We start from the raw sequence: 25,177 nt of genomic DNA on the forward strand, positions 1-25,177 counted from the left end.
CAATATGTCACATGTTTTTTCTGTTGAAAACATGAATTTCTTATTCATATTTTACTCCCTTTCATGTTCTGACATAACTTTCTAAATATTGGTTGAGGCAAAGCCATTTATTTTGCTTCAATGAAATGTTCATTGTAACTCGTGGCAAAAGATCAAGTCATACCATTTATATCTCTTCTCTGCTGTTAGTTCAACATATTGGCCACTGAAATTAGAATTTCTTATTATGAAGTATGAACAAACATTGCCAATTGCAGTTATTATTCAAATAGCAATCAAAATAAAAAAGGAAAAAAACAAATTATTGAAGACAATGAGAAAAACCAGTATGCCTATTTGGGTGCACATGGCTCTATTGCAAGAGATTGATGTACTATTGAATTTCAAAGAAATTAAGGTCTACTGATTCTTTTACTTATTTCCTTGTTTTTTATTGGTAATTAAAATGCATTTTTTTAGTTGTCATTTTCAAATCAAAGGGCTGCTTCATGTTAATTGATTCCTCAGTATAGATAAAGACCACTACCCAATGTTGGTCCCAGCTATCTGGGGTCTTTTGAGGGGTAAGCTGGATAGGAGATCGGCTTCCATCAGGGCTAACTTGTGCCCACACCTTTCTAATAGTCTTTCCTAACCTTGCATTGGGAATATTGCCCCATAAAATAGAGCACATAAGTAAAGAGATATTCTCAATGCAAGGCAATAAAGGCTGCTCGAACGGGCTTTGCCCTGACTAAAGCCGATAGAGACCTAACCTTTGGCATCTTTTGCACAAGTGGCTACTCTCAGACTTCATCCAAGTAATGGCCCATTGGTTAACTGGTACGGATAACTATATTAATCATTTACTTTATTTAGATATTACCCTTTTGTGATTTTTCTCTTGTCACAATCATTTGCAGGCACTTGAAATAGAGAAGAAAAAGGAAAGGAGCAGTCATGCTGGAGAGAAGAGAAGAGACTGAGATTGGGAGAAAAAGAAAATAATAGGAAAGATGTATTCTTGATTATACATAAACTTTTTAAAGGAATGAATTATAGCTCATTTTTTGCACATGATTATCTTCTTGTAAACAGTCAAGGGATGGCGTATTTATAAGGGGGAAGCTTTTTGTGTTTTCCCATTGAACAGCCTTTAGTTGTACAGGAGTTTTATTTTCTTTGCCTTTTCTTGAAAAAAAGGGGAGAAAAAAGAAAAAAATAAATTAACTCTGTCAATTGACTACATTTCTCATATATTAAGCTTCATAATCAAGAGAAATTACAGTCTTCTCCAAGAAATAAAAGACTGACCAGGCAGCACAGGTGTGGACTCTCTAAAGAGACTAAACCCAACAAATAAAAGAACTAGAAGCATAAATAAGAATAATTATGGCAGGTCTCTTTATACTGTAATTGAGAATGGACTGGTTAGAAGATTAGGATTTTTATGAGACCTCTCCATGAACCCATGATCGCAAAAATGCAACTGAATTAGGCTATGTAGATGTAAGTGGTTCCTTTCCACGATGATAAGAATTGGTTTGCATTGGTTATTTGGTTCTATTATCAGGTTGACACGAGTTCTTTCTGCCCCATTTTATGCATTTCCCTGATGGCACCCACTAGGCATTAGACCTGTTCATGGGCCCGGCTTCAGGCTTGACTTTACATTGTTCCAGGCTCGGGCTTAGGGCTGGGCCCATTAGAGTTTTGACAAAAGCCAAGTCCAATCCCTGGCCCATGAACAGGTCTACTAGGCATACAACTGTCCATTTTACATTGTCTGATTCTCGAAACATTGCATCCTGATGCTGGCAAATTGTTGCAAATTCCTCTTCTGCCAGGAACCACATGAATTTAGAGCATGGTTTTAAAACCATCATTGACCTGGCTGGTCGAACCACCAACCCGAGAATTAGTCACTTATCCAGTTTCATTTTTCACCCGGCCCAGATTTTTCAAAAAATTGTTGAATTGGCCTGTGAAATCTTGACGGTTTAACAACTAAACGATTGGGCCCGGCAACAGTTTCCAGATCATTTTTCATTTTAATTATTTTTTTAATTTTTAAAATGTTATGAGCTGATCCATTCAGACCGGATGGTTGAACCATTCCACCTGAAAACCGATGGCCAAAGCTGTGCCATTTCTGGGTTGGTTTTTAATACCTTAGTTTAGAGTGGTCGTGGCCTCTGGTTTAGCTGGAGTACTACAATGGTTGGAGTCACAGTTTTGCTCCCCTCGGCAAAATATTGTTGCCAAAATTTATAGAAAACCTCGGCATGCCACTCTTTAAACGTAGATGAGCATGGAGGAAATGGAATTAGGAAGATGCAAATGCCCCAGAAAGTCTTCCAATTTCAAGCTTTCCTCCAATCTGTTGTTTGAACACTTGTTCTTTATAACAAACCAGTAAAAACATGGGTCCATCAAGACAGGTAGTTATTTGCATATTTTTATGTTTTTGGTAATACCATATTTTGATTAGATGTAATCAATTCAACTAGACAGCTTTGAAGAAATGGATGTCTAAATCTCTTAGTGACCTGCTAGAATTCCATGATCAAATACCTTTGCTCAAGTATTTCAGATCCAATCAATTTAAACCAAGAACCAAAGATGCCTGCTTAGCGGGTTAGCCGATATCAATATAAGATAAAGGCCTTAATGAATCGAGCATCAGAGATGCCTGCCCAAACAAAATGTAAACTTACCCAAAAATTCAGACTTGACACTCTGCTGCCAATTTATGCTTTGTTTATGTGCATTATGAAAAAAAAGGAACAGATTCTCACATTATCAAAATAACATCAAGACATTAATAAACACTGCCTTACAATTGTTGATTGCATTGACTGCAATTAAAATACATTCTCTGTACAATCTCTCCGCATCTTTCAAGACAAAAAATTGAGTAAGTTAACATCAAAAATTGAAAATTTATCAAACAATGCTTGCAACAAAAACTGACCTCACAGATGTTAGGGCCAAATTAGTGGCCTCCAAGCTTCTAATTCAAGGAGAAAGGTTTGCAACATCAATCTCCAGGCTTAGAGGGAGTTGGGGAAGAGGGTGGTTTCAGATCTGGGTACTGCATCCACAGAACAAATTGTAAGAACAAACAATTTGCTTGTACTGCTTGTGCACAAACTTACGATGCCAGTCAAACGTTAAATGCGACTTTTCATAGTCATCTGGAACTCCCTTCTCTCCTAAGGGTGCTCAAAAATGAAAGAATGCACAGAAGAAAGCATGGTCAGGCATCCATATAACAGATGTGTTTATAGGTGCTAATTGCATAATCATTGAAGCATGCACAAAGACAGTATCTATATACAGATGAACAATTTTTTACTGTGGTAAAATCTTCTTTTTTTTTTTGATAAGTAATACTATGGTAAAGTCATTTTTTATTAGTATTACTATGGTAAAATCTTGGGTTGGCAAGCATGAAAGTGTGGGTTCAGGTCTAAGAGACAGCAAAAAATGCCAAAGGTTAGATCTGTATCCAGTACACCCCTCTCAAGATCAAAGAATTCTCAACTGAATTTTAACTAGTCTTTAATTTGATTATGGCTATCGGGCTTGTTTGGGATTGGGAGAAAGATCTTGATGTATTTTTTGCCTTTTCTTGTATTTTTCTTTTCATTTGGTGATTGCGATTCCTCATCACACCATCTTGATCATATCTCCTTTTTTCAAGATTAATGAATTTTCTTTTTTTGTTTATTTTCAAACAAAATGACCCTGGACAGCTAGGACCAACATTAGGAAATGGCCCTTTTTGTTTATTCCTAGGCATGGATGTTTACTAAGTTGTATGTGGATAAGGATGTTCATATGTGCATAGGAGTCTGATGGCATATTTTATCATGAGTCTCATTTCTCACAGGGTGCTGGCAATATCATATGCGGTCAAGTAGAGGTAGGTGCTTCCCTAGCTACCTAAAATGGAGTTAAGATGAGAAAAATTTTGGTTTCTGGAAAAGAAAAGAAAATATAATATAATTAACCTATTTTAAGAAAAAAATTGGACAAAAATTAGGTATCTCTTTTTTTTTATTCAAAAGAGGATAAAAAATTAGGTATCTCTAATACTTTGATATCTAACCTTAGTGGACTAATGGTGTATTTCCTTTCTCCTAAGTATAAAATTAGTGAACCCTTCTCTGACCCCTCAGCCAAAAAAAAATCGGAGAAGTACGGACAGGCCCAATGCAGATTTCTGATTTCCACTGCAGAGCTATAAACATTCAAAAGGTCAAAAACCCCCTCTACACACCAATGCCCGCCCGTGAATTGGCATCAGTTCCGAGCTGGCATCCACCCCAACTGTACTTTGGGCCTACAAATTCTGACCCTGGGCTGATCGGTCATTCTCCCAAAAAATATATGATTGAACAGGTAGCTTTACCCAAGTAGAGCTTTTATCTAAGACAGCTACCTACACATTTTTGTTTGTCCAAAACATGTATAAATTCACTTATTTAACATTCCATAGGGGGAAGGGGTGTCATAGTCATCACATTGTAAATACCTGGAGACTGGAATTAATCTCACAGAAACGATGGCTGGATCTCTTGGATTGCAAAAAAATGCCTCGCAATGTAGAGGCTGTTATGGACTAAAGGCATGATAGTAATGGATGGCTGAGACCATACTAGGTATAGCTTATAAAGCCCAATAAAATTAGAAATCTTATTTGTTTGATACAACTAAAAAAAGGGAATGAACGAATCATTTTCCAATAAAAATTAATAAAAAAGAAAAAAAGCTTAATCAATCACCAGCAAACTATAGTTGTCAAAAGAAACTAAGATGGTACATGTTTATGTGCCTATGCACAAATATAATGATTATCATGAAAAAAGAACAAAAGAAAAGGAAATGATATCGCCAATTGATGCTGTTTGATCTGAGATGGACGAGTAGCAAATGAATTTATTGTTGAGCTGGACAAACTGGGCTGGTCCAATGCACACACAGAGGCACTCCGACGCTCAAGTCAGTGAAGAGAGAGCAGTGATTGGCTGGGCCAAGCTGGTTAGGCCAAGTTGGTCTTAACCATACAAGACTAAAAGCTTAGGTGAGCAAGAGCAGTATAGAAAGCTTGACAACAAGAGAGTGTGAAGAGAGTCTCACCTTGGGTTGCATGACTTTATATACGTGATGGGGAGTGCAGTTGTGCTCCTTGGTAGTGGGATGTGTGTTAGCCTATGGAACAACTAACAGTCAAGTCGTTAGGGACGTAAGCTGCACATTGTGAAATGTGGAATTTGGGACCGTTAATGCCGACCTTGGCACAAGGCAGGTTCAGTTGGCATTTTCCATTTGTCCTCCTCTTACCTGAGACTTGAGGCATGCATTGTTACCTTTGTAGTTGAATGAGGCCGTTCCATGCCGACGCCTCTTTGCTCATCCGATCCTCGGCTAAGTGTCAGCCCTTGACTTGGCCATGTGTCATTTCTTTGAGTGGTCCATGTAGCAATCAACCTGAGCCTAGTAGTCATTCAAGATTGAATACACTTAAAAGGAGAAGAAAAAAAAATAAGAAAAGAAGAGGGAGAAAAGAGAGAGAGAGAGAGAGATTTTGATAAAAGAGAGTTGGGTTGATGTGTTTAAACAGCCGCCCCCCTTTAAATTTATATACATAGTATCATACTTGCAAAATGACTGAATTGCTTAGATAAAGCTGAAAAAAGACTAATCCTAATTTTATCCTAATCTTACAAAAGACTAGTCCTAATCTTATCATAAAGAACTAATCCTAATCATAACTTATTGCTGACATACAAACAGTGGGGACCACCCTAGTGAGGTCCACATTAGTGTTCTCTACACTCCCCCTCAAGTTGGGAATAGATGTTTGTCATTCCCAACTTGCATAGATCTGATTCTAACTTCTTCCTTGAAACCGCCTTGGTGAGAAGGTCTGCCAGTTGCATGTCGGAGGTGATGTATGGAAGACATACTTCTTGAGATGTAACCCTTTCTCTAATAAAACATCAAGGGTTTCTCATAAACAATACCTAACTCCTCAAATAATGATCTCAACCATAGGATCTCAACTACACCATTTGCCATGGACCTATATTCAGCTTCAACACTGGAACGAGAAACAACATTTTGTTTCTTACTCTTTCAAGAGACAAGGTTACCTCCTACAAAAGCACAATATCCAGAGGTAGATCTTCGATCATCAACACACCCAGCCCAATCAGCATCTGTGAAAACTTCTACTTCATGTGATCATTATTCTTGAATAAAATGCCTCTACCTGGGCACCTCTTCAAATATGCTAGTATCCTCTCAACTGCAAAGAGGTGAGTAGTCCTAGGAGAGTGCATATACTGACTAACCACACTGACTGCATAACTGATGTCGGGTCGAGTGAGACAAAGATAGAGAAGTTTTCCAACTAACCGTTGGAACATAGCTTTATCTTCAAGGGGTTCTCCACCCTCTGCACTGATCTTGTGATTTTGTTGAATGGGTGTGTCAGCAGGCTTAACACCCAACTTTCCTGTTTCTTCCAACAGGTCAAGAACATACTTTATTTGAGAAACAAAAATCCCATGCTTGGATCTAGCTACCTCAATGCCCAAGAAGTATCGTAGTTCTCCCAAATCTTTTACCTCAAACTCTTGATGAAAGAGTTGCTTAAGGGATTCAATCTCAGTATTTTCATTTTTTGTTACTACAATATCATCCACATATACAACAAGCAAGGTTAATGAAGAATCCACTCTCTTAATAAACAAGGTGTGGTCTGACTGGGCCTATACATATCCAAACCTTTCAAGGGCTTGTCTAAATCTATCAAACCAAGCTTTGGGGGACTGTTTTAGTCCATACAAGGATTTATTCAATCGACAAACCTTATTTCCCGTCTCTGTACCATAAAATCCAGGAGGCAACTACATTTAAACCTCTTCTTGCAAGTCTCCATTGAGGAAGGCATTTTTAACATCCATCTGATACAACGGCCACGAGTAACTGGCTGCAAGAGATAATAAGACTTGATAGTGGTCATCTTTGCTACTGGTGTAAAAGTTTCCAAGTAGTCAATACCATATGTCTGAGTAAATCCTTTTGCAACTAATCGGGCCTTATACCTTTCAATAGAACCATCAGCATTATGTTTCACAGTGAATACCCATCTACATCCAACCGGTTTCTTACCTTTAGGCTGATCAACCATCTCCCAAGTATTGTTTCTGATGAGGGCATCCGTTTTTGCTTTTATTGCATCTTTCCATTCTGGTAGTTCCAATGCCTCCTGTATTGTTCTGGGAATGGAAACATTGGCAGTGGATGCGAGAAAAGACTTATAGGAGGGAGACAAATGATCGTAGGACAAGAACTGAGAAATGTTGTGAGCTGTAGATGTGGTGCAACAACGCTTGCCCTTACGAACTGCTATGGGAAGATCAAGATCATCTAATGAAGGTGAAGGCTCCATGGTGGAATGTCTTTCATCTATAGTATCTATGGTACCTGGATCTGGCTTTGTAGAAGGAACTGGGGCTACTGTGGTATCGGGATCTGGATCTGTAGAAGAGACTGGGACTGACTTGCACTGTTGATGTCCGAAATCAACCTGTCTCCATCGTCTGTGATAGACTCTCACATCCCTGCATCTTTGACAGCCCTCCCCATTACACCCCTCTTCACTTAATGGGATAGGTAAAGGAACTTTTGACGAGTTAACCCCATCCCTACTACTCTCCCCCTGAGGAGAAACCCTTGCATAATAGGGTACATCTTCAAAGAAAGTGACATCCATTGAGATAAATCTTTTCCCAAAAGTAGGTTCATAGCAGCAATATCCCTTTTGAGTTTGTGCATAATAAAGGAAAATACATTTTGAGGCCTTAGGATCAAACTTGGAACAATGAAGGCCAAGAATCTGAACAAAGCATGTACAACCAAAGGTTTTAAGGGGAATGGTAAATAACTCTTTATCAGGATATAAGAGGGTAAATGAAGATTTCATGTCAAGAACCCGTGAAGGAATCCTATTGATGAGATACACTGCTGTAAGAACAGCATCCCCCCAGAAACATATAGGCACATTGGAGGTAAACATAATGCTTTTGGCTACCACAAATATGTGTCTATTCTTTCTCTTAGTAACCCCATTTTGCCGTGGTGTATGAGGACAGATACTCTGATGGATAATCCCATGTTGAAGCAAATAGGAGGCTGATGGGTTTGCAAAATATTCTTTTGCATTATCAGATCTAAAAATTTTGATTTTGACCCTAAATTGGGCTAAAATTATCTGATGAAGGATCCGGGTTAATGCTAGAACCTCATCTCGAGAACGCATGAAATAAATCCACGAAAAATGAGTACAATCATCAACAAACAATAGGAAATATCTGTACCCCCCGTGGCAGTGGTATGGTAAGGTCCCCAAACATCAGTATGCACAATTTCAAAGGGAATATTACTTCTATTATTACTTAATGAATAGGTTGTCTTGCAGCATTTTTCAATTCACAACTCTCACATTTCAAACTAGACATCTGGATAAATTCAAATAAACTAGGAAACAAACTCTTCAAAGCCCAAAAAGATAAATGACCCATCCTATTATGCCAAAGCATAGCCTGATCAACAGATTGAGAAACACAAGACCTCTTAGTCTCACTATCTTCCCAATGAAGACTCCCTCCAAGCAAATAGACTCCATTTGCCTCATGGCCAATCCCAATCATCTTCCTTGTCTCCAGATCCTGAAAAACACATTGATCCCAAAAAAAGGTTACTAAACAATTATGGTTTCTTGTAATACTACTAACTGAAAGCAAGTTAGTACTAAGCTTAGGAACATGCAAAACCAAAGATAAGGAAATAGCATTGGACAACTTGATGTCTCCCTTGCCAGAAATAGGAACGAGGGAGCCATCAGCAATGGACACTTTTTTTCTGCCTGAAGATAAGTGATAGGTAGTAAATAGTGACGGCAAGCCAGTCATATGGTCAGATGCTCCAAAATCTATTATCCATGAATGTTCTTTACTACCTGTAACTAAGGCATGGTGAGCTGAGGCCCGATTACTTGAATGAGCAAAAGCTGAGGTAAGGGGTGCTGATGGTGTTTGAGGAGGTGGAGTTGAATTACCAGTTTCATTTTCCAGCTGAACTAGAGCAGCTCGGATAGCAGCTAGAGTATCTAGAGGATTGCCTCTTGTGCTAGATGATGTTGTACTATCAATGTTAACAGCCATATTTGCATTCCCCTTTTTGTTTCTGAGTTTTGTTGGAACTAGATGTGGATGTAACTTCCAACAGGTCTCTTTAGTATGTTTAGGTTTCTTGCAATGCTGACATACTAGGTCCTTCTTAGCTTCCTTCTTCATGTCTCTTTCCTTATCACTCCCAGATTTGGGCTTAACTGCTTCCAGAGCTGATTCAAAAGGTTGTTGTTGTAGCATAACTCTTCTCCTAGTCTCTTCGTTGTGCACTAAGGAATAGGCCTGGAACAGAGTTACACCGTCTCTTGTCAACAGTTGCTGCCTCACAATAAGTAGTTGTACAAGACTACAGAGACTCTTTAGGTTTTGAACAAAAAATAAAAGAGAAGAAAAAGAGAGAAGAAGAGAAGAAGAGAGATAGAGAAGGAGCACTTGTGGGAGAAGCTTTGAAAGAAGAGAATGGTTGGAGTGCTTAAAACAGCCGCCCCACTCCTTAATTTATATACATAGTTTCCTAATTGTAAAAGAACGTTAATGCTTACATGGCAATAAAAGATAAGATTAAAATAAAAGTAATCCTAGATAAGATAGAATAAAACTTATCCTACTAGGAAAGTTGATCCTAATCAATGAAATCTAAGTACATCTCAGGGTGTCACATGACTACTCTTAATGTGGGGTCCACAGTTCCCTACACAATATCATATTCTGAATTTAGACCAGCCAGGAACTCAAACACTATTAGTTTCAATCTGCTTTCTGTAAATCTGTGCATCCTTCTGACTTTCCCATTCAATTGATTCAAGGTGGCCAATTTCATGCCATAGGGATTTCAAGATTGAAAAATAAACAGAAACTTGTTTCTCACCTTGCTTGAGATTTTTAACCTCACATTTCAGCTCATAAGCCCTAGCAACATTAAGGGGCTGAGAGTAGGTTTCTTTCACAATATCCCATATTTCTTTAGTTGTTTTTGCCCATAAGTAATTTCGGCTGATGTGTGGTTGCATGGAATTGCACAGCCATGTCATCACTAAATAATTTTCCTAAATCCACTTAGCATAAGTGGGATCCTCCTTATTTGGTTCCTTCACATCTCCCAATAAATAGTTCAGTTTTCCTCTTCACCCAATGGCCATCATGGCTGATTGGGCCCACTCTAAGTAGTTTGAACCATCAAACTTTACAGTTTACAGTTGTAATCTGGAATGTGTTTTCAGTCATGCCACCTGAACCAGTCCCAAAAACACCCTCCCCTTGGTGCTTGAACTCCATTCTTGGTTAGGGGTTAAGCAAAAAACACCTTCTATTTACTGTAACAATCAGTCTATTGGGTCTGAAAAAACTAATGACAGTAGGTCTAGAAGCAGAAATCAGATTCAGAGAAAGAAAAAAAAAATCCAATCCATTGTATCACTGTATCAATCAGCCTACTAAATTTGAGAACCAATAGCAGTTGGCCTGGGTACAGAACTCCAAACACAAAGATCAGAGAACAGAAATCTGATAGCAGCCAAACTTAAAAACAAGTCTAATCTCTTATCCAGACACAGTAACAGTCCTGGATTTCAGGGTTTTCTCTTAAAACCCTAGAAGAGAAAAAGAAAAAAAGTTCTATATAGCCGTACCTCACAAATTAAGCTATTCTTGTTGCTTCCCTCAAGAAGGAATAAGACCTTACCCAGGAATTTCTGAGAAAAAAAAACCTGATCATGATTCAAAAAATTCTTGCTGAAATTCTGATTGCCAACTTCAGTTTGCTCAAAATTGATCTTGATTCTGATCAACCCGAGAAACTTCTGAAACAGAACTGATCTCGGAGAAAAATCTTGATCGCCAACTTCAACCTTGATCACTTAATTCTTCTCTGATTCTTCCTGATTACAAGGACCACTTTCCAATCCTTGGACAGTTGCTGAAGACTTCTTGTAATCTCCAAGAATCAGTCGAATGAAAAAGCTCAGCCCTAAATAATTCTCATGTGGTTGGCTGAATTAATTCCACATGAGAAACCCTAGATCGAATGCTCTGATACCAAGTAGTCGCTCAAGATTGAACAGACACTTAAAAGAAGAAAAAAAATAAGAAAAGAAGAGGTTGAAAAGAGAGAGAGAGAGAGAGTGAGAGAGAGAGAGAGAGAGAGTTTCGATAAAAGAGAGTTGGGTTGATGTGTTTAAACAGCCGCCCCCCTCTTAATCTTATAAAAGACTAGTACTAATCTTATCATAAAGAACTAATCCTAATCATAACTTATTACTGACATACAAATGCTGGGGACCACCTTAGTGGGGTCCACATTAGTGTTCTCTACAAACCTAATTTATGACCCCATCACTTGTCCCCTAGTTTCAAGGTCAAAGCGTGAGGTGCTTGGCTGGTGGTGGGGTAAGCTGCTTGTCGTCTTCAGCTAAGGAAGTACCTGATTGACACTAGGTCAAATTGGTTGGTCGAACCACCAATCTGAATTGGGTCTGAGCATTTATTGCTAATAATTGGTAGGCTTGCTCAAGACACCAAAATTTGAATTTTGAATTTGATTTTTTGAGCATCAAGGCTATATGATGTTCTATCTTCCAAGTTGTTGGGTGGATGTAGGCATGTGGCAACATGGGATCACATGGGTAGTGGAGAGATGGCTCCTGGACCATTGGATCTAACTCATTTTTAGTTGTGGCTCACCCTATATAAGGGTGAAGATTAGCGAGGAAGGGACTTGTCACTTGCGGTTGAGTCTTCAACTGAGATCAATCAGGGTGCTCATTTAGAGTCCTCATCTTCGACTTCGGTGTTAGAGCTTGGTAAGTTATTTCTCCGATGTTTTCATCTTCAGGTTCTTCATCTAGTTCTTATTTCGGCTTGAGTAGCGAACTAGGTAGTTTATCTTCCTAGCATCGGTTGATTGGGGTTGAGTTGCCCGAGGTGAGGGTGTTGGGGCTGAGGTTGACATCCTCAACGATAAAATTAATGAGGCCAAGGTTAGATCCTCAAATGAAGTGTAAGTCTCTAGAATGAGTGGTGATGAAGCCAAAGAGGATGAGTTTGAGTGTACCTTGTCTGAGGCAAACAAGGATAGGATCCGTGAACAGTATAATATCCTCTCCAAGTACCAGTGTTGGACCAAGCATACTCTCCTAGTCAAGCAAGCTTTGTGTATACAAAGACAACCTCATGGCTAGACTTCAATTCCCCTTGCATGAGGGTTTGGTTGTAGTGTTGAGGCATCACAGAGTACTACCTACCCAGTTGGTCCCAAATTCCGTTAGGTTTTTGGTGGCATTGTATTGCATGTGCACCCTCCTTGGCATCACCTTGACATGGAGGCTCTTCAAGGTGTTATTCATGTTGAAGCCACATCCTTAGGTGGTATTACATTTCTACATGGCTTGACATGTCAAGAGCCCCCTCCTCGATGTAAGAAAGTGTATGCCCTGAGCTCCAATCAGATTGATGTACTGGTGCATTTATTGTAAATGACTATTAGTACATAATTGATTTGTGTTATATATGGTGTGTTTTTGTGTAATACCCTTAAACTGGACACTTATGAGACTCGTGTTAGTTTAGAATCTTCACAGTCGTTGGATAGACCTAGGGAAGTTTATTCTGCCAAGGCTGACATTAATGTGCTGCCATGTCGGTTGGGGTGGCTTGTCTCAGTTGCCAGGGTGAGACCTGAAGCACATGTAATGTGGGTTTGCTTAAAACCCTGGACCAGACCATTTTCCAGTTATGCCCTGGACCTTGGAGACAAATGGGCAAAACTGGAAAGTTACACCTGACCCCTAGACTCGATTATGGTACTGCACTAGGTGTTGAAATGGGCTGTCTTTGATATGCTAATCAGTGAGATCCTTAGAGGGGTCAAAACCTGGGTATGTTGGGGCAGTCCGAGAATTCACCTGAGTGGGTGATCATAGTGACAGGATCAGCCCCTTTGTCGGACAAAGTGAATAATCGGGGAATGCACTCTCTCTGATGGAAACCTAAATTGCCAACAGTTGATTTCAAACTTGTTGAGATTTGTTTTTGCAAAATATATTTATATAGAGATATACATATATTATGATTTTACAAAATGTTTGCGAAAATGTTTTAATTCCCGGGATTCATGTGAGTAGAGAGTGCAACACTATACCTTACAACAGAGGGAGAGGTCCTCTCTTGTCGGGCAGTGTTTGATCATTATGGGCTGAGAAGTTAAGTGTAAGACCATTTAGGGATAATAAACCTGATGGGCTAATCTCACATCTGCCCACAGTCCTTGGGCCTTCATAAGATGGTTGGACCCAAGGACCATTTAGTGTAAATGTTGGGCCCATTAAGAGCCCATACTGATGGACTCAGGGGTTCACTATATTCAACAGTGAATTCGGCCAAGCCTTGTAACAGAGGCTAGGCTGAACCCATGTGGCTAATGTGGAGATCAATGATAGGGTCCCACGCCATACAAAGAGAACCAAGTTATCCAACACATAAAGGGAAATGAGCATGAAAGCTTAATGGGCCTAAAGCCCAATTCGAACTGGGCTTAATATGATTAATTAAATAGGGGGCGAATCTGGGTATGGATCAGCAGAAAAGGATAGGAGGATAACTCTTATCCACTTAAAAAGTCCAGATCCAAATAGAGATTTGGATTAGGAAACTTCTAATTTGATTAGGAAAAGCTAATCTTGATCTGTAGATAAGATAAGGGATAAGCCTTATCACTTGAAAAGTTTAGATCCAAATAAAGATTTGAATCAAGAAACTCCTAATCAGATTAGGAGGTTAACTGTTTAAGGGTTATATAAAAGGAGGAGGGTGAACTGGAAAAAGGTTACACAATTCCACTGTTTTCTGCATTCAGTTCTCTCTCCCTCTGCTCTTGCCACCCTACCCAGTTCAATCTCCACCTCTTGGAGCAATCAAGATTGGATCTTGATATTGTTTCTTGGTAGAAGAAACAATATTGAAGTTGTGCTCACAACCTTGTTCAATTCTTGCTGAAGAATCTGAGGTTCTTACTAAAGAACCCCTTGCTAATTCTTCCTCACCCTAAGCTGTGTCATCTTCAGTGGAGGAAGGATTTGGTAACCTCTTTGGGCATGAACACCTACATTGGAAGGAGCTTTTGTGTGGATTCCGTATCAGGTATACCTCTCCCTAATCTTGGTTCAGATTTGGTCTGGTTTGTTTCAAGAATGATCCTTGAAAGTGTAGTTTTCTAAAACTGAGAATATGATTCATGGAAGGGAGAAAGAAAATTTTTGAAATTTCGCCCAGCCACCCTACATGGTTCGGCCATCCATATAATGGATTTCCCTTCCCTTCACTTGATGCATGGTTGGAAGGGGAGGTTTTCCTAGTAACACCCAATTTGTTTTTTTGGTTATTGAAAAGGTGATTATTAGCATTTATGTTATTCTGTATTCTGTTTACTTTTATTTAGATTAAGGGGTAAATATGACTTTTCATTATTACTTAAATTGAGGTATATGTCTTTTCCTTATAAGAAAGCTACTAAGCATTTAAGCTAATATAAAGAGGCCTGGCCAACTCCATTGGAAGGGTGTTAATTAAGGGGAAGAAAGAAAAGGAGGTGGAAAAGAGTAAAAGAAGTGAAGAAGATTAGAGTGTAAGGGACCTAGTGATGGACCTAGCTAGTAAAATAGGGTTGAAACTTGAAAGTGGAAAAAATTAAAGAAGGGAAGCCTCAAAATAAAGTAAAGGAAAAGGAAGAAAGACGAGAAGGAAGCTAAATGAAGTTGAAAAACTCATTAGTGATGTGGAAGGGGATAAGGAGTTTAGTGCTAGGGGTGGAAGAAGGAGAGGGGGCCTATAGGCTAGTTGAGGTTTGGGATCAATCTTTGGTGTGATCATGAAGATTATTAGTTGGAATGTAAGGGGATTAGGAAGTGCCACAAAAAGATGATTAATTAAAGAGTTATTGAGGAAGGAGAGACCGGATTTTGTTTTAATCCAAGAATCCAAACTTCAGTAAGTAGACAGGAAGTGGATAAGGAGCATTTGGGGAGAAAGGAATATTAATTATCTTGGGGTGCATCGGGGGGCATTATAACAATGTAGAGAGAAGTTGTTCAATGCTTGGAAGAGTTAGTGGGCAGTTTCTCAGTTTCTATCAAGTTGAAGGGCTTGTAGGATGGGTTTGAATGGGTTCTCACGAATGTTTACGAGCCAAACACATATAGAGAAAGGAATAAAATGTGGGGGGAGCATGGGGATATTAGAGGCCTCTAGGAAGGACCTTGGTGTCTAGGGGGAGATTTCAATGTAGTAAGATTTGTGAGTGAGACATCTGGAGGAAGGCAAAGAACTACATCGAGCATGAGGAAATTCAACTCCTTTATTGAAGCTTTTAAGCTAAGAGATATTCCCCTGGGACAATCCTACTTTACTTGGTCAAACCTTCAAACAACCCGTATTCTTTCCAAGCTTGATAGGCTTTTAGTCTCACCCAATTGGGAAGTGCATTGGCCAGGTTTAATTGGGAGAAATCTCCCAAGAATTACCTCAGACCATTGACCCATTTGTTTGTTTAAGAGAATCAATGATGGTAACCCAATTCCATTTAGATTTGAAAATATGTGGCTCACTCACCCGGAGTTTTAAGAGAAAGTGAAGGTTTGGTGGAATAGCCTAGATCAGTCTATAATGTGGGAAGGCCAAAAGTTCCTAAAGAAATTCCAATTGTTGAAAAAGGAGATCAAGGAGTGGAATAAGGAGAAGTTTGGAAGGCTGGAGGAGAAGAAAGATGACTTGATTTCCAACATAGGATCCTTAGGTGAAGGTGAAAGGGAGTTGAGATGGCCTTTGAAGAAAGAGCTAGGGGAGACTTTTTTGAGGGAGGAAATTTTTTGGAAGCAAAAATCAAGAGAGAGGTGGATCAAAGAAGGTGATAGAAATACAAGGTTCTTCCATGCCATTGCAAATGGAAGGAGAAGGAAGAGCATGATCACTTCCCTATTGGTGGGGGAAAATGAGGTTACAAACCAAAATGAGATTGCTAAAGCATTCTCAGAGCATTTCAGGTCTATTTATAGAAGACCCCTAGTTGAGAGGTGGAGGGCTGAAGGCATTAATTGGGAGACATTAGGGGAGACTCAAGTCCAAATTTTGGAAAAAAGGTTTGAAGAGGGAGAGATTAGCGGTTTTTTCTATGAATAGATCAAAAGCACCAAGGACCAACGGTTTCACCTATCAAGACTGTTGGGACATAATAAAAGGAGGTCTGCTTAGAGTGTTCAATGAATTCTATAGAAGAGGGGTGATAAGTCCAGGTATGAACTCTACATTTTTAGCACTGATCCCAAAGAAGAACAATGCCAACAAACCAGGGGATTTCAGACCAATAAGTCTAGTCACCAGTATTTACAAGGTGATAGCGAAGGTGTTGCCTTTGAGGATTAAGAAGGTGATCCCTCCACTTGTTTCTTAGTCTCAAGGGGCCTTTGTACATAATAGATAGATTATTGATCAAATATTAATTGCCAATGAATGTGTGGAGGCTCAAAAGACACTAAAGAGGAAAGGAGTGCCTATCAAATTGGATTTGGAAAAAACCTATGATTTGGTGGATTGGAACTTAATTGATATTATGAGGAGGTGTGGATTTGGAAATTTGTGGTGCAAATGGATTAAGGGCTGTTTGCAAACTAATCACTACTCAATCATAGTTAATGTGTGGAGGCTCAAAAGACACTAAAGAGGAAAGGAGTGGCTATCAAATTGGATTTGGAAAAAACCTATGATTTGGTGGATTGGAACTTCTTGATTGATATTATGAGGAGGTGTGGATTTGGAAATTTGTGGTGCAAATGGATTAAGGGCTGTTTGCAAACTAATCACTACTCAATCATAGTTAATGGGATAGTGTATGATTTCTTTGAGGGATTCCGTGGACTTAGGTAGGGTGACCTCCTTTCTCCCTTTCTATTTACTTTGATTACTAAAGCCCCAAGTAAATTGATTTCGAAAGCAAATTATTTGCAGCTTTTCAGGGGTTGTTCAATGGGGAGGGATAATGTTTTGGTCACTCGCTTGCAGTTTGCGAATGATATTCTAATTTTCTCTGATGGAGACTGGTTGTGAAACTCTTTGAGAGGATGTCCAACTTTAGGATCAATTGGTCAAAGAGCTTACTGGTTTGAACCAACAGGGAAGAGGATGAATTGAGGCTTCTGGCAGATTCCCTAGGTTGTGAGAAAGAAGAGTGGCCGTTGAAATATTCAGGCTTACAACTAGGAGATAACCCTAGATCTTCTTGCTTTTGGTCTCCGGTAAAAGAAAGAATTGAGAAACACATGGCGGGGTGGAAAAGGAACTATATCTCGTTGCGGGGGGGTGGGGGGGAGAATAACTCTTATGAAGTCTACCGTAGCAAATCTTCCGGTGTACTACATGTCAATGTTTAGGATGCCACAAGGGATAGTGAGGGAAATTGAAAAAATATGAGGGATTTTCTTTAGGAGCCAAGGGAAACTAAGAAAGATCATTTGGCTAGATGGGGAAAGGTGGGGGGAGAATAACTCTTATCAAGTCTACCCTTGCAAATCTTCCAATGTACTACATGTCAATGTTCAGGATGCCACAAGAGATAGTGAGGAAAATTGAAAAAATATGAGGGGTTTTCTTTAGGAGCCAAGGGAAACTAAGAAAGATCATTTGGTTAGATGGGGAAAGGTGGTGAAATTGAAGGATGAAGGGGGCTTGGGAATTGGTAATGTTAGATTGAAGAATCAGGCCTTGCTTAGTAAATTACTTTGGAGGTTTCCAAACGAAGATGAGAAATTATGGCACAAAGTTGTGGCAATCATTCATGGCATGTTGAGCAACGGATGGGATGTTGGATGTCTCCATAGGGCCACCTTGGCTGCTCCCTGGAAAGCCATCCATGGTTTTCTCCCTACTTTCCTAAATCATATCAAGTATGATTTGTCTTCTGGTAATAAAATTACACTTTGGGAGGATGTGTGGATTGGGTATACTCCTTTGTGTGAGAAATTTCCTTCTCTTTTTGATCTTTCCTGATTCAAGGGTAAGCCTATTTCAAATTTACTAAGTCAACCGTCTCATCTCCCAAGGTTGAATTGGAACTTTGGCTTTAAGAGGAACCTTAGAGAGTCTGAACTTCTTGCAGTGTCCGAGCTGTTAGGTTTGCTGAACTCAATGTTCTTGGGAGAAGGCGGTTCAGATTCTAGGATTTGGGGTCTTAATTCTGACAGGTCATTTTCTTGTAAATCCTTTCCACACTCCTAGGTTGCCACCTCCTCCTCTCATCCTTAACCAATCAAAGAAATTTGATGCCCTCCCATTCCCCCTAAAAGTCGGTGCTTTTTGTTGGGGAGCATTTCATGGTTGTATTAATACTTTTGATGTACTTCAAAGAAATAGACCAAATTGGTGTTTGTCCCCCAGTTGGTGTGTCCTGTGTAAGACGAATGGTGAGACTGTTTTCCACCTTCTAATATCTGGTCATTTTGTCAGATTTACTTGGAATTGGTTTACTTCCCTTTTTGGGTGCAGGTGGTCTTCTCCTGACAAATTGGAAGATTTATTCAGCCCTATTGGTATTAGTGGCATGACAAGGAGGGGTAAGATCCTATGGAGATGTACTAGAGCAACACTACTTTGGACTGTCTAGGAGGAAAGAAATGCAAGAATATTTGAAGGAAAAGAGGAATGTAAGGAAACCTTGGTTGAAACAATAACATTGAGGGTGGTGGCACAGTGGACAAAAAGCTTGAAGATGTTTTCAGTTTTTAAGGTCGAAGACTTCTTTAGGGTTTGGAGACTTATTGCTGCCTCTTCATCTACAAGACAGCAGCTTTTTGAGGCGTGGTCTCCTCCAACAGATGGCTGGAAGAAGCTGAACTTTGATGGGAGTTGTGTGGGTAATCCAGGCCCCTCAGGCATTGGGGGGGGGGGGGGCTATTAGAGATGAAGATGGAAACATCATTGCTCTGTACTCCGGTCCTGTGGAGCAAGGCGATGTGGTAAGGGCAGAGTTTCTAGCTGCAGCATATGGGGTTGTGAAGGCTAAAGAGTTGGGTATTAATAGACTGATCATCAAGGGAGATTCAAAAACTGTAATAAAATGGTTGCAGAAAGGGGAAGGGGTAACATGGCAGCTGAAGAATGAATTCCGAAGATTTAAATGGTTATCAAGGGACATGGCAATCCAGGTGGGATGGATGAGGAGATCAGCCAACAGTTTGGCCGATTGCTTAGCAAAGCAAGGGGTTCAAAGAACACATATGTTTTGGGCACATTTGCAACTCTGTCTTGGGTCAGCTTCTAAGGCTGGTTTCTTTCACAACTTCTTGTTGTACCATAATTTTTCTAATTAATGAAATCATTTCAGAGTAATTGATCAAAAAAAATAGAGGCCTGGCCAACTGGAGGTTATGTCTTAACTGGTAGGCCCATTTTCTGCAAGTTATTCTTCTTCTCTTCTATTATTCTTTTCTTATATTTATTTCTTCTCAGTTCTCTCACCTGTTTGTGCATGCCATATACAGAATCAGTATACTTGTTTTGTTTGCATGATTACATGCATAAACAAAGACGGCACGAAGTACCTCTGTACCATCAATTGGTTAAAAGCATAACTAAATCAATTTTAACCTATTTAAATGCATGTAAGGTCTCATTCTTGCAAGCATATTTGCATGAATTAGTGAATTTATTTACTTGTATCATATACATGGATAGATGTACATGGATGCTCATATATATAATATAATGTAATACAAGATAAACGTGGAGATCAGAAAAGTTGAGAAAATCATACATTAGGGTATGGTGATAATGCTCTGTTTGAACCATGGTTTGCTTGTGAATTGAGTTCTTTTGACTTGGTGCATTCAACTTTTGTCCTTTCACTTCCCTCTGAGGCACTGGTAAAAGATGGAACCTGACTCTTCTCTTCAGTTTGTCTGTTTACTCTTCCCTTTATCTCAAGCTTTTGTGATGTTTTACCCACCTTATTTGGAAGAACATGCACAGATAGTGGGAGAAGGGTCTCCTGTATTTCCTGCAAAGTGAGAAAATACCTATGATTCTACTCATCAGAAAAAAAAAAAAAAAAAAAAACTTTGCTTCTCTCTCATCTCTTTCATTGTAGTCAAGGAAGTTTTAGAAAATCCAACTCATACTCCACACCTGGACATGGCTAGTCAAATAACAGTCCAGATTTCCAAATTTAGAAAGCTCATTTGTGAAACACTGTTAATTCTATTACTGATTGATGATATTGAAGAATAATTTGTCCTGTTAGATCAGTCAGGCAGTGTTGCATGCACTCTCCTAAATGGAGCACATGTCATGTTGAACACACGTCCAAGTTCAAAACTCCAAGTATTCTTGAGGGCACTTCAACATAACATTTTCTTTTTATCTCCCGGTTTATTTAACGTAAATGAACAGCTAATCTACAACAATGAATTCATTTTTTGTATCAAACATCACTAAGTAACAAAGACAACATTTTTTGTAGGTATACAATGTTAGAATTCAAAAATATTAATTATTTGAATAGTATATACTTTTCCACAGACTTCCAGGAGTCCACATTTTCTCATCTTTCCAAGTCAGACTCTTGGACAACTGTGGGATTGTAACTCCTCTGTCCATGTCCATGCAACACTTAGTCAGGTTCAAATGGTAGGATCAATCATCGATTAAATCAAATAAGTGATTTAGATACTCGTGAAATTTTCAAACTCCGTGATCAATTAGAACTGTATCAGTGTAAAACAATGTGTTCTGTATTGTCTACAAGAAAACCATACAATTTTTCTTTTGTTCTTTCACAAACTTCCATATAACATTCATATACTCCTCATATGTGCTTCTTATGCAGGGCTTTGTGGTGAAACACTTTCCCATCTATTGATCTCTTGTTCTTTTGTGCATTGCATTTGGGAGTAATTTGATATTTCTGTTCTCTTTTTGGTTGCAGGTGGGATCCCCCTTAAGATGTGATTTGTATTTTCAATCCAAACTTCTTGAGGAAACCAAAGAAAAGAGGGAAGATATTGTGGACAGCTGCAAAGATAGCAGTAGTTTGGGTTGTTTGGGAAGAGAGAAGTGGAAGAATTTTCAATGGAAAGAGTAGATCATTGGGAAAAGTAATAGGAAACATAAAGATAAAGGTTGCAAATTGGGTAAAAACCTTGGAAAGTTTTTAGATCTTCTCTGTAAATGATATAATAAGAGCTTGATCCATGGTTGCACAATCTTCTAGAGAAAAAGACAGGATAAGGGTGGATTGGGAACCTCCAAAAGGCAACAAAGTAAAACTGAATTTTGATGGAAACTCATTTGGAAATCCAGGGTGTGGCAGAAATAGGAGGTATATTCAGGAATTCTGAAAGCAGGATAATGGCTTTATATTCAGAGCCTATTGGAATGGGAAACTCTTTGAAAGCTGAACTAATGGCTTTATATTCAGGATAATGGCTTTAAGGGAAGTGGAAAGTATTGCAAAGGACATATATGCTGAATTCAAGTGGGTGAGGACTGCAAATGGGATGGCTGATTCCCTTGCTAAGTGAGGGGTTTTGAGGCACCAACTGTTTTGGGCTTCCATGTAATTTTGGTTGTGCTCTTGGGTTAGTCCTGTCAACCAAATGTATTAATTTCATCTACCATTTAATATAATAAAATATATTTTTGGAAGAAATAAAATCAACTTTCAGATCCCAAGTATCTGCTCATTGCAAGACTCTAAAAGGAAGAAATTACAACCTTAAAAGAAAATTCACTCGACATTATGGCTGATAAAATTAATTGAACTAGTGGTTCTTTGTTTTTATTTCATTTAATTTGTAAGGGTTTTGAAATGGTCCACTGTCAAAAGGCATGACAAGTTAAATTTGATTCCCATTGTTTCTCCTGAAAATTTAGGTGGAACCAAGTCTAGCTACATTGACATCAAAGTTTGGTAGTTTATTTATTTGTTTCCTAGATTTCTTGTTTTGTTAGTAAAACAACTATTTATTGCTAATTGGCTAAATATTGACAATGTGAGTAAGAAATGGGCCATATAGTGTCATCTCAGTTTACCCTTTTTTGTTTAAAGGTAGCAATATTGTATTATTGTATTAATCTCTAATTCTCTATTTGAAGAGGCTGGGCTGAAGTAAATCCTGTGGTAAGTACCATAAAATGTCATTCCTATTTTTAAGTTTGAAGTTCATTTACCCTTTTTTTCTAAATTTTGAATAGGCCTGGGCCCTGATACTCTGTAAAATCTTCAACTCAGATACCTGAGTTGCACTCATAAGGAAATGTAACTGAAAAGTATTTCACTAATTTGAAGAAGTTGGTTGAAGTAAACCTTGTAGAGAAAAGAAAATTCCCAATAGTCATTATCATTCTGAAGGTTTGAGGTTTGCCTAGCATTCTTTTCTCCTCTCTTGCTGTAACTTCATTTAAGAAAACCAACAATATCACCCTTTAAGTTGGAACTGAAAAGGTGTACTTGGGTTACACTTGACCTGTTCCCAGGATCCATCAATGAATTGGGACTCCTAGGTTCTTGCCCAAAAATCATCCATTGAGTAATTCTAAAAATCCAATTTGTGGTGTTATTACAGACTGACCACCAAAACACATGCAAAACAAGAAAATTTATAAGAATTCAGTACCAAGTAAGCTGATTATCCTCAGAATGTAATATAATATGGGCAGGATCATTCAGTAATGTCAATAAAAACCAACTATCTCTGCAATAGAATCTGTGATTATGGTACTAAATAAAAATAAGATAAAATTACCTGCCACCCATTCTTGCCTCTGATCCCACCCTTTATTGCATAAGCCTCTTTGAAACCATTCTTGACCAACAGTTCAGCCACTTTCATGGAATTACCATCAAAACTACCTTACACAGCAAAAGTGAAGGCATTGAACAATCAAATTTCTTCTATTTTATCCAAAATACCACAATAACATTGAAAAGAAAAAGAAAAAACTTATCTGACCAAGCATTGAGAAGCCTTGAGAGAAGAGAATCATATAGTCAGGAGAAAGGGCAGAAGAAAACAAGAAGACAAGATCCTTAGGAGCTACTCAGAGAAACGATATGAAAATAATGCTTCCTTATGTCAGATAAGATCAGATATTCCTTACCATGACCCATTTAGTTTACTACTTTACTATAGTGTTAATAAAAAGAGAATTTAACACACTGTAAAATATAATCTTATTCTCCGAGTTTTATACTTGAAGGTGTCTTACCACATCAGTTGTAAAATAAGAGTATCTTGAACCTTTGGGACCACCAAGTAAAATTTTGGCCAATGTGATCTCCTAAGGACCCACAAATGGCAGGCCACCCCTATATATTGACACGTATATGCCATGGCACCCCACCATGTAACTAATCAACTTCTAACATCTGCCACCTCAATTGTGCACCTAGTTGCAATCTTTTATTTTTGATAACTGATATAAATTCTCCTTACCATGATCAATCAACAAATACTTAAGTTCCCTAAGCACCTTTTGTGAAGGAAAGCTACTAAATCAAACATGTAATTGAGAATAATTGACATTTAGTTTTAGTTTATCAATGATATCAAGTTCAGATATTAATTGGCAATTTACAGGCTTGAGATGACCAAATTCTGTATATATATATACAGCAAAATTATTTATGAAGGAAAGCTACCAAATCAAGCACGCTATTGAGAATAATTGTGAATGCCGTTGTTGGTATATGCATCAGATTATAATTCAAATGGATTACAAAATCATCAAACTCTTTTCTATTTGAAAGAGTAAAGTACTAGCCTCAGCACACCAACTATCTAAGAATTTCTACGTTAAAACATATAAATATCTAAGCCACCAAATTTGTAATTTTACCATTCAGGGAAGATCCAAAATGCAAAACTTTCAGAAGAAATCCCTACTTTTTTAAAAATCTTTCCACTTGCTTTTGAACCAAGAAACAGATGAAAGAACAAGCTTGTCAGTGCAGCTTAAAAGTCACTGGATTATGTATATTTAATCAGGGGAGAACATTTGAAGTTGCAGTACTTACTCGTCAATAATACAGACGGTAGTATTTCCTGCATCTTTGAAATTTGCCAATAACTTCCCCACAAAATCCTCTTCCTCTCCTTCAGAGAACTGGACCTGGACAACTCTCTTGTTCAAAATATTTAAATTAGGAGAACCCAAATTTAGCAGACTCTGTTTCTCCCTAATATCCAAGAGCTGTGAACTTGGGTCGTCTCGGAGCTTCCGAAAGGCATTAATGGCAGAAATAAATTTGAATTTCCTTAGATATTCTTGGGCTAGAGGGATTACAACAAGCCAAATGAATGTAACCCCGGCCACAAAAAATGGGTTTCGGTTGAAGAAATCGTCAATTGAAATTAGAACTGATTCCAGGTTGATCTTATTCGACACCTGATCAGCGGAAATACTGGTTTCAGTGGCAATGCAGGGGAAAGGAGCAGAAACTACCATGAAAGCGAAGGGCAGTTGAAGTTTCAGAGAATTTTGCAAGAAAGAAACTGCTTTGCGGACTGAACAGCGATTATCTAGGCGATTTAGAAGATGGGTAATCGTAATTTCCACACCAAGCTCCGTCTGTCTGATTAAAAGATGGTCTTCGGGAAAGGAAGAATGAGGGAGGCATGATTTGAGTTCAGGGGTGGTGGGGGAATGCAAAATGTCTGTATTTTGAATAGAAGGAAAGCAGTTTTGGTGGGAAAGGGAGGCCTCAGAGGTGGTTTTGGAGATGGGAAGGTAGCTTTGGAGGGGACCTCTTCGAAGTACAGAGACGGTTTTGTGAGCTTTTGGATGGTTTTGGATTGGTGGGAGAGATGAAAGGCAACCTGTAAGTGAAAGAAACTCCATGAGAGAGAAAGTGAGGCAGAGAGATCATGACGGAGAGATTCGTCTCTTTTGAAGCTGTACAGGCCTGGATAAGATTTCCAATAGCCCCGTTTTAGAGACGGGTCGGGTTCGGGTAA

At 38.7% G+C, this 25,177-nt stretch overlaps 1 protein-coding gene across 10 annotated transcripts; it reads right to left on the reverse strand.

Moving 5' to 3' along the window:
* Nucleotides 1-2,778: 2,778 nt before the first annotated feature.
* On the reverse strand, nucleotides 2,779-25,106 carry LOC148845890 (Rhodanese/Cell cycle control phosphatase superfamily protein). Of its 10 annotated transcripts, none has more exons than XR_016102392.1 (6): nucleotides 24,238-25,102; nucleotides 22,967-23,069; nucleotides 19,978-20,220; nucleotides 8,626-8,723; nucleotides 2,954-3,073; nucleotides 2,779-2,876 (listed from the first exon to the last, which is right to left on the reverse strand). XR_016102392.1 is itself a non-coding variant. In XM_088955536.1 (5 exons), the coding sequence occupies exons 1-5, from the start codon at nucleotides 25,059-25,061 to the stop codon at nucleotides 3,061-3,063; spliced, it is 1,281 nt and encodes a 426-aa protein (XP_088811662.1). In that variant the 5' UTR covers nucleotides 25,062-25,102; the 3' UTR covers nucleotides 2,779-3,060. The 10 variants fall into 10 exon arrangements, 7 of the variants coding, with proteins under 7 accessions (XP_088811662.1, XP_088811666.1, XP_088811663.1 ...); XR_016102391.1 differs by lacking the exons at nucleotides 2,779-2,876; nucleotides 2,954-3,073 and adding exons at nucleotides 4,713-5,041; nucleotides 5,125-5,481; XR_016102393.1 differs by lacking the exon at nucleotides 8,626-8,723 and having other exon boundaries at nucleotides 24,238-25,105.
* Nucleotides 25,107-25,177: the final 71 nt, after the last annotated feature.

The sequence above is a fragment of the Nelumbo lutea genome, chromosome 7, assembly GCF_056320005.1.
Source record: "Nelumbo lutea isolate HS-2025 chromosome 7, American lotus-T2T, whole genome shotgun sequence".
NCBI lineage: Eukaryota > Viridiplantae > Streptophyta > Magnoliopsida > Proteales > Nelumbonaceae > Nelumbo > Nelumbo lutea.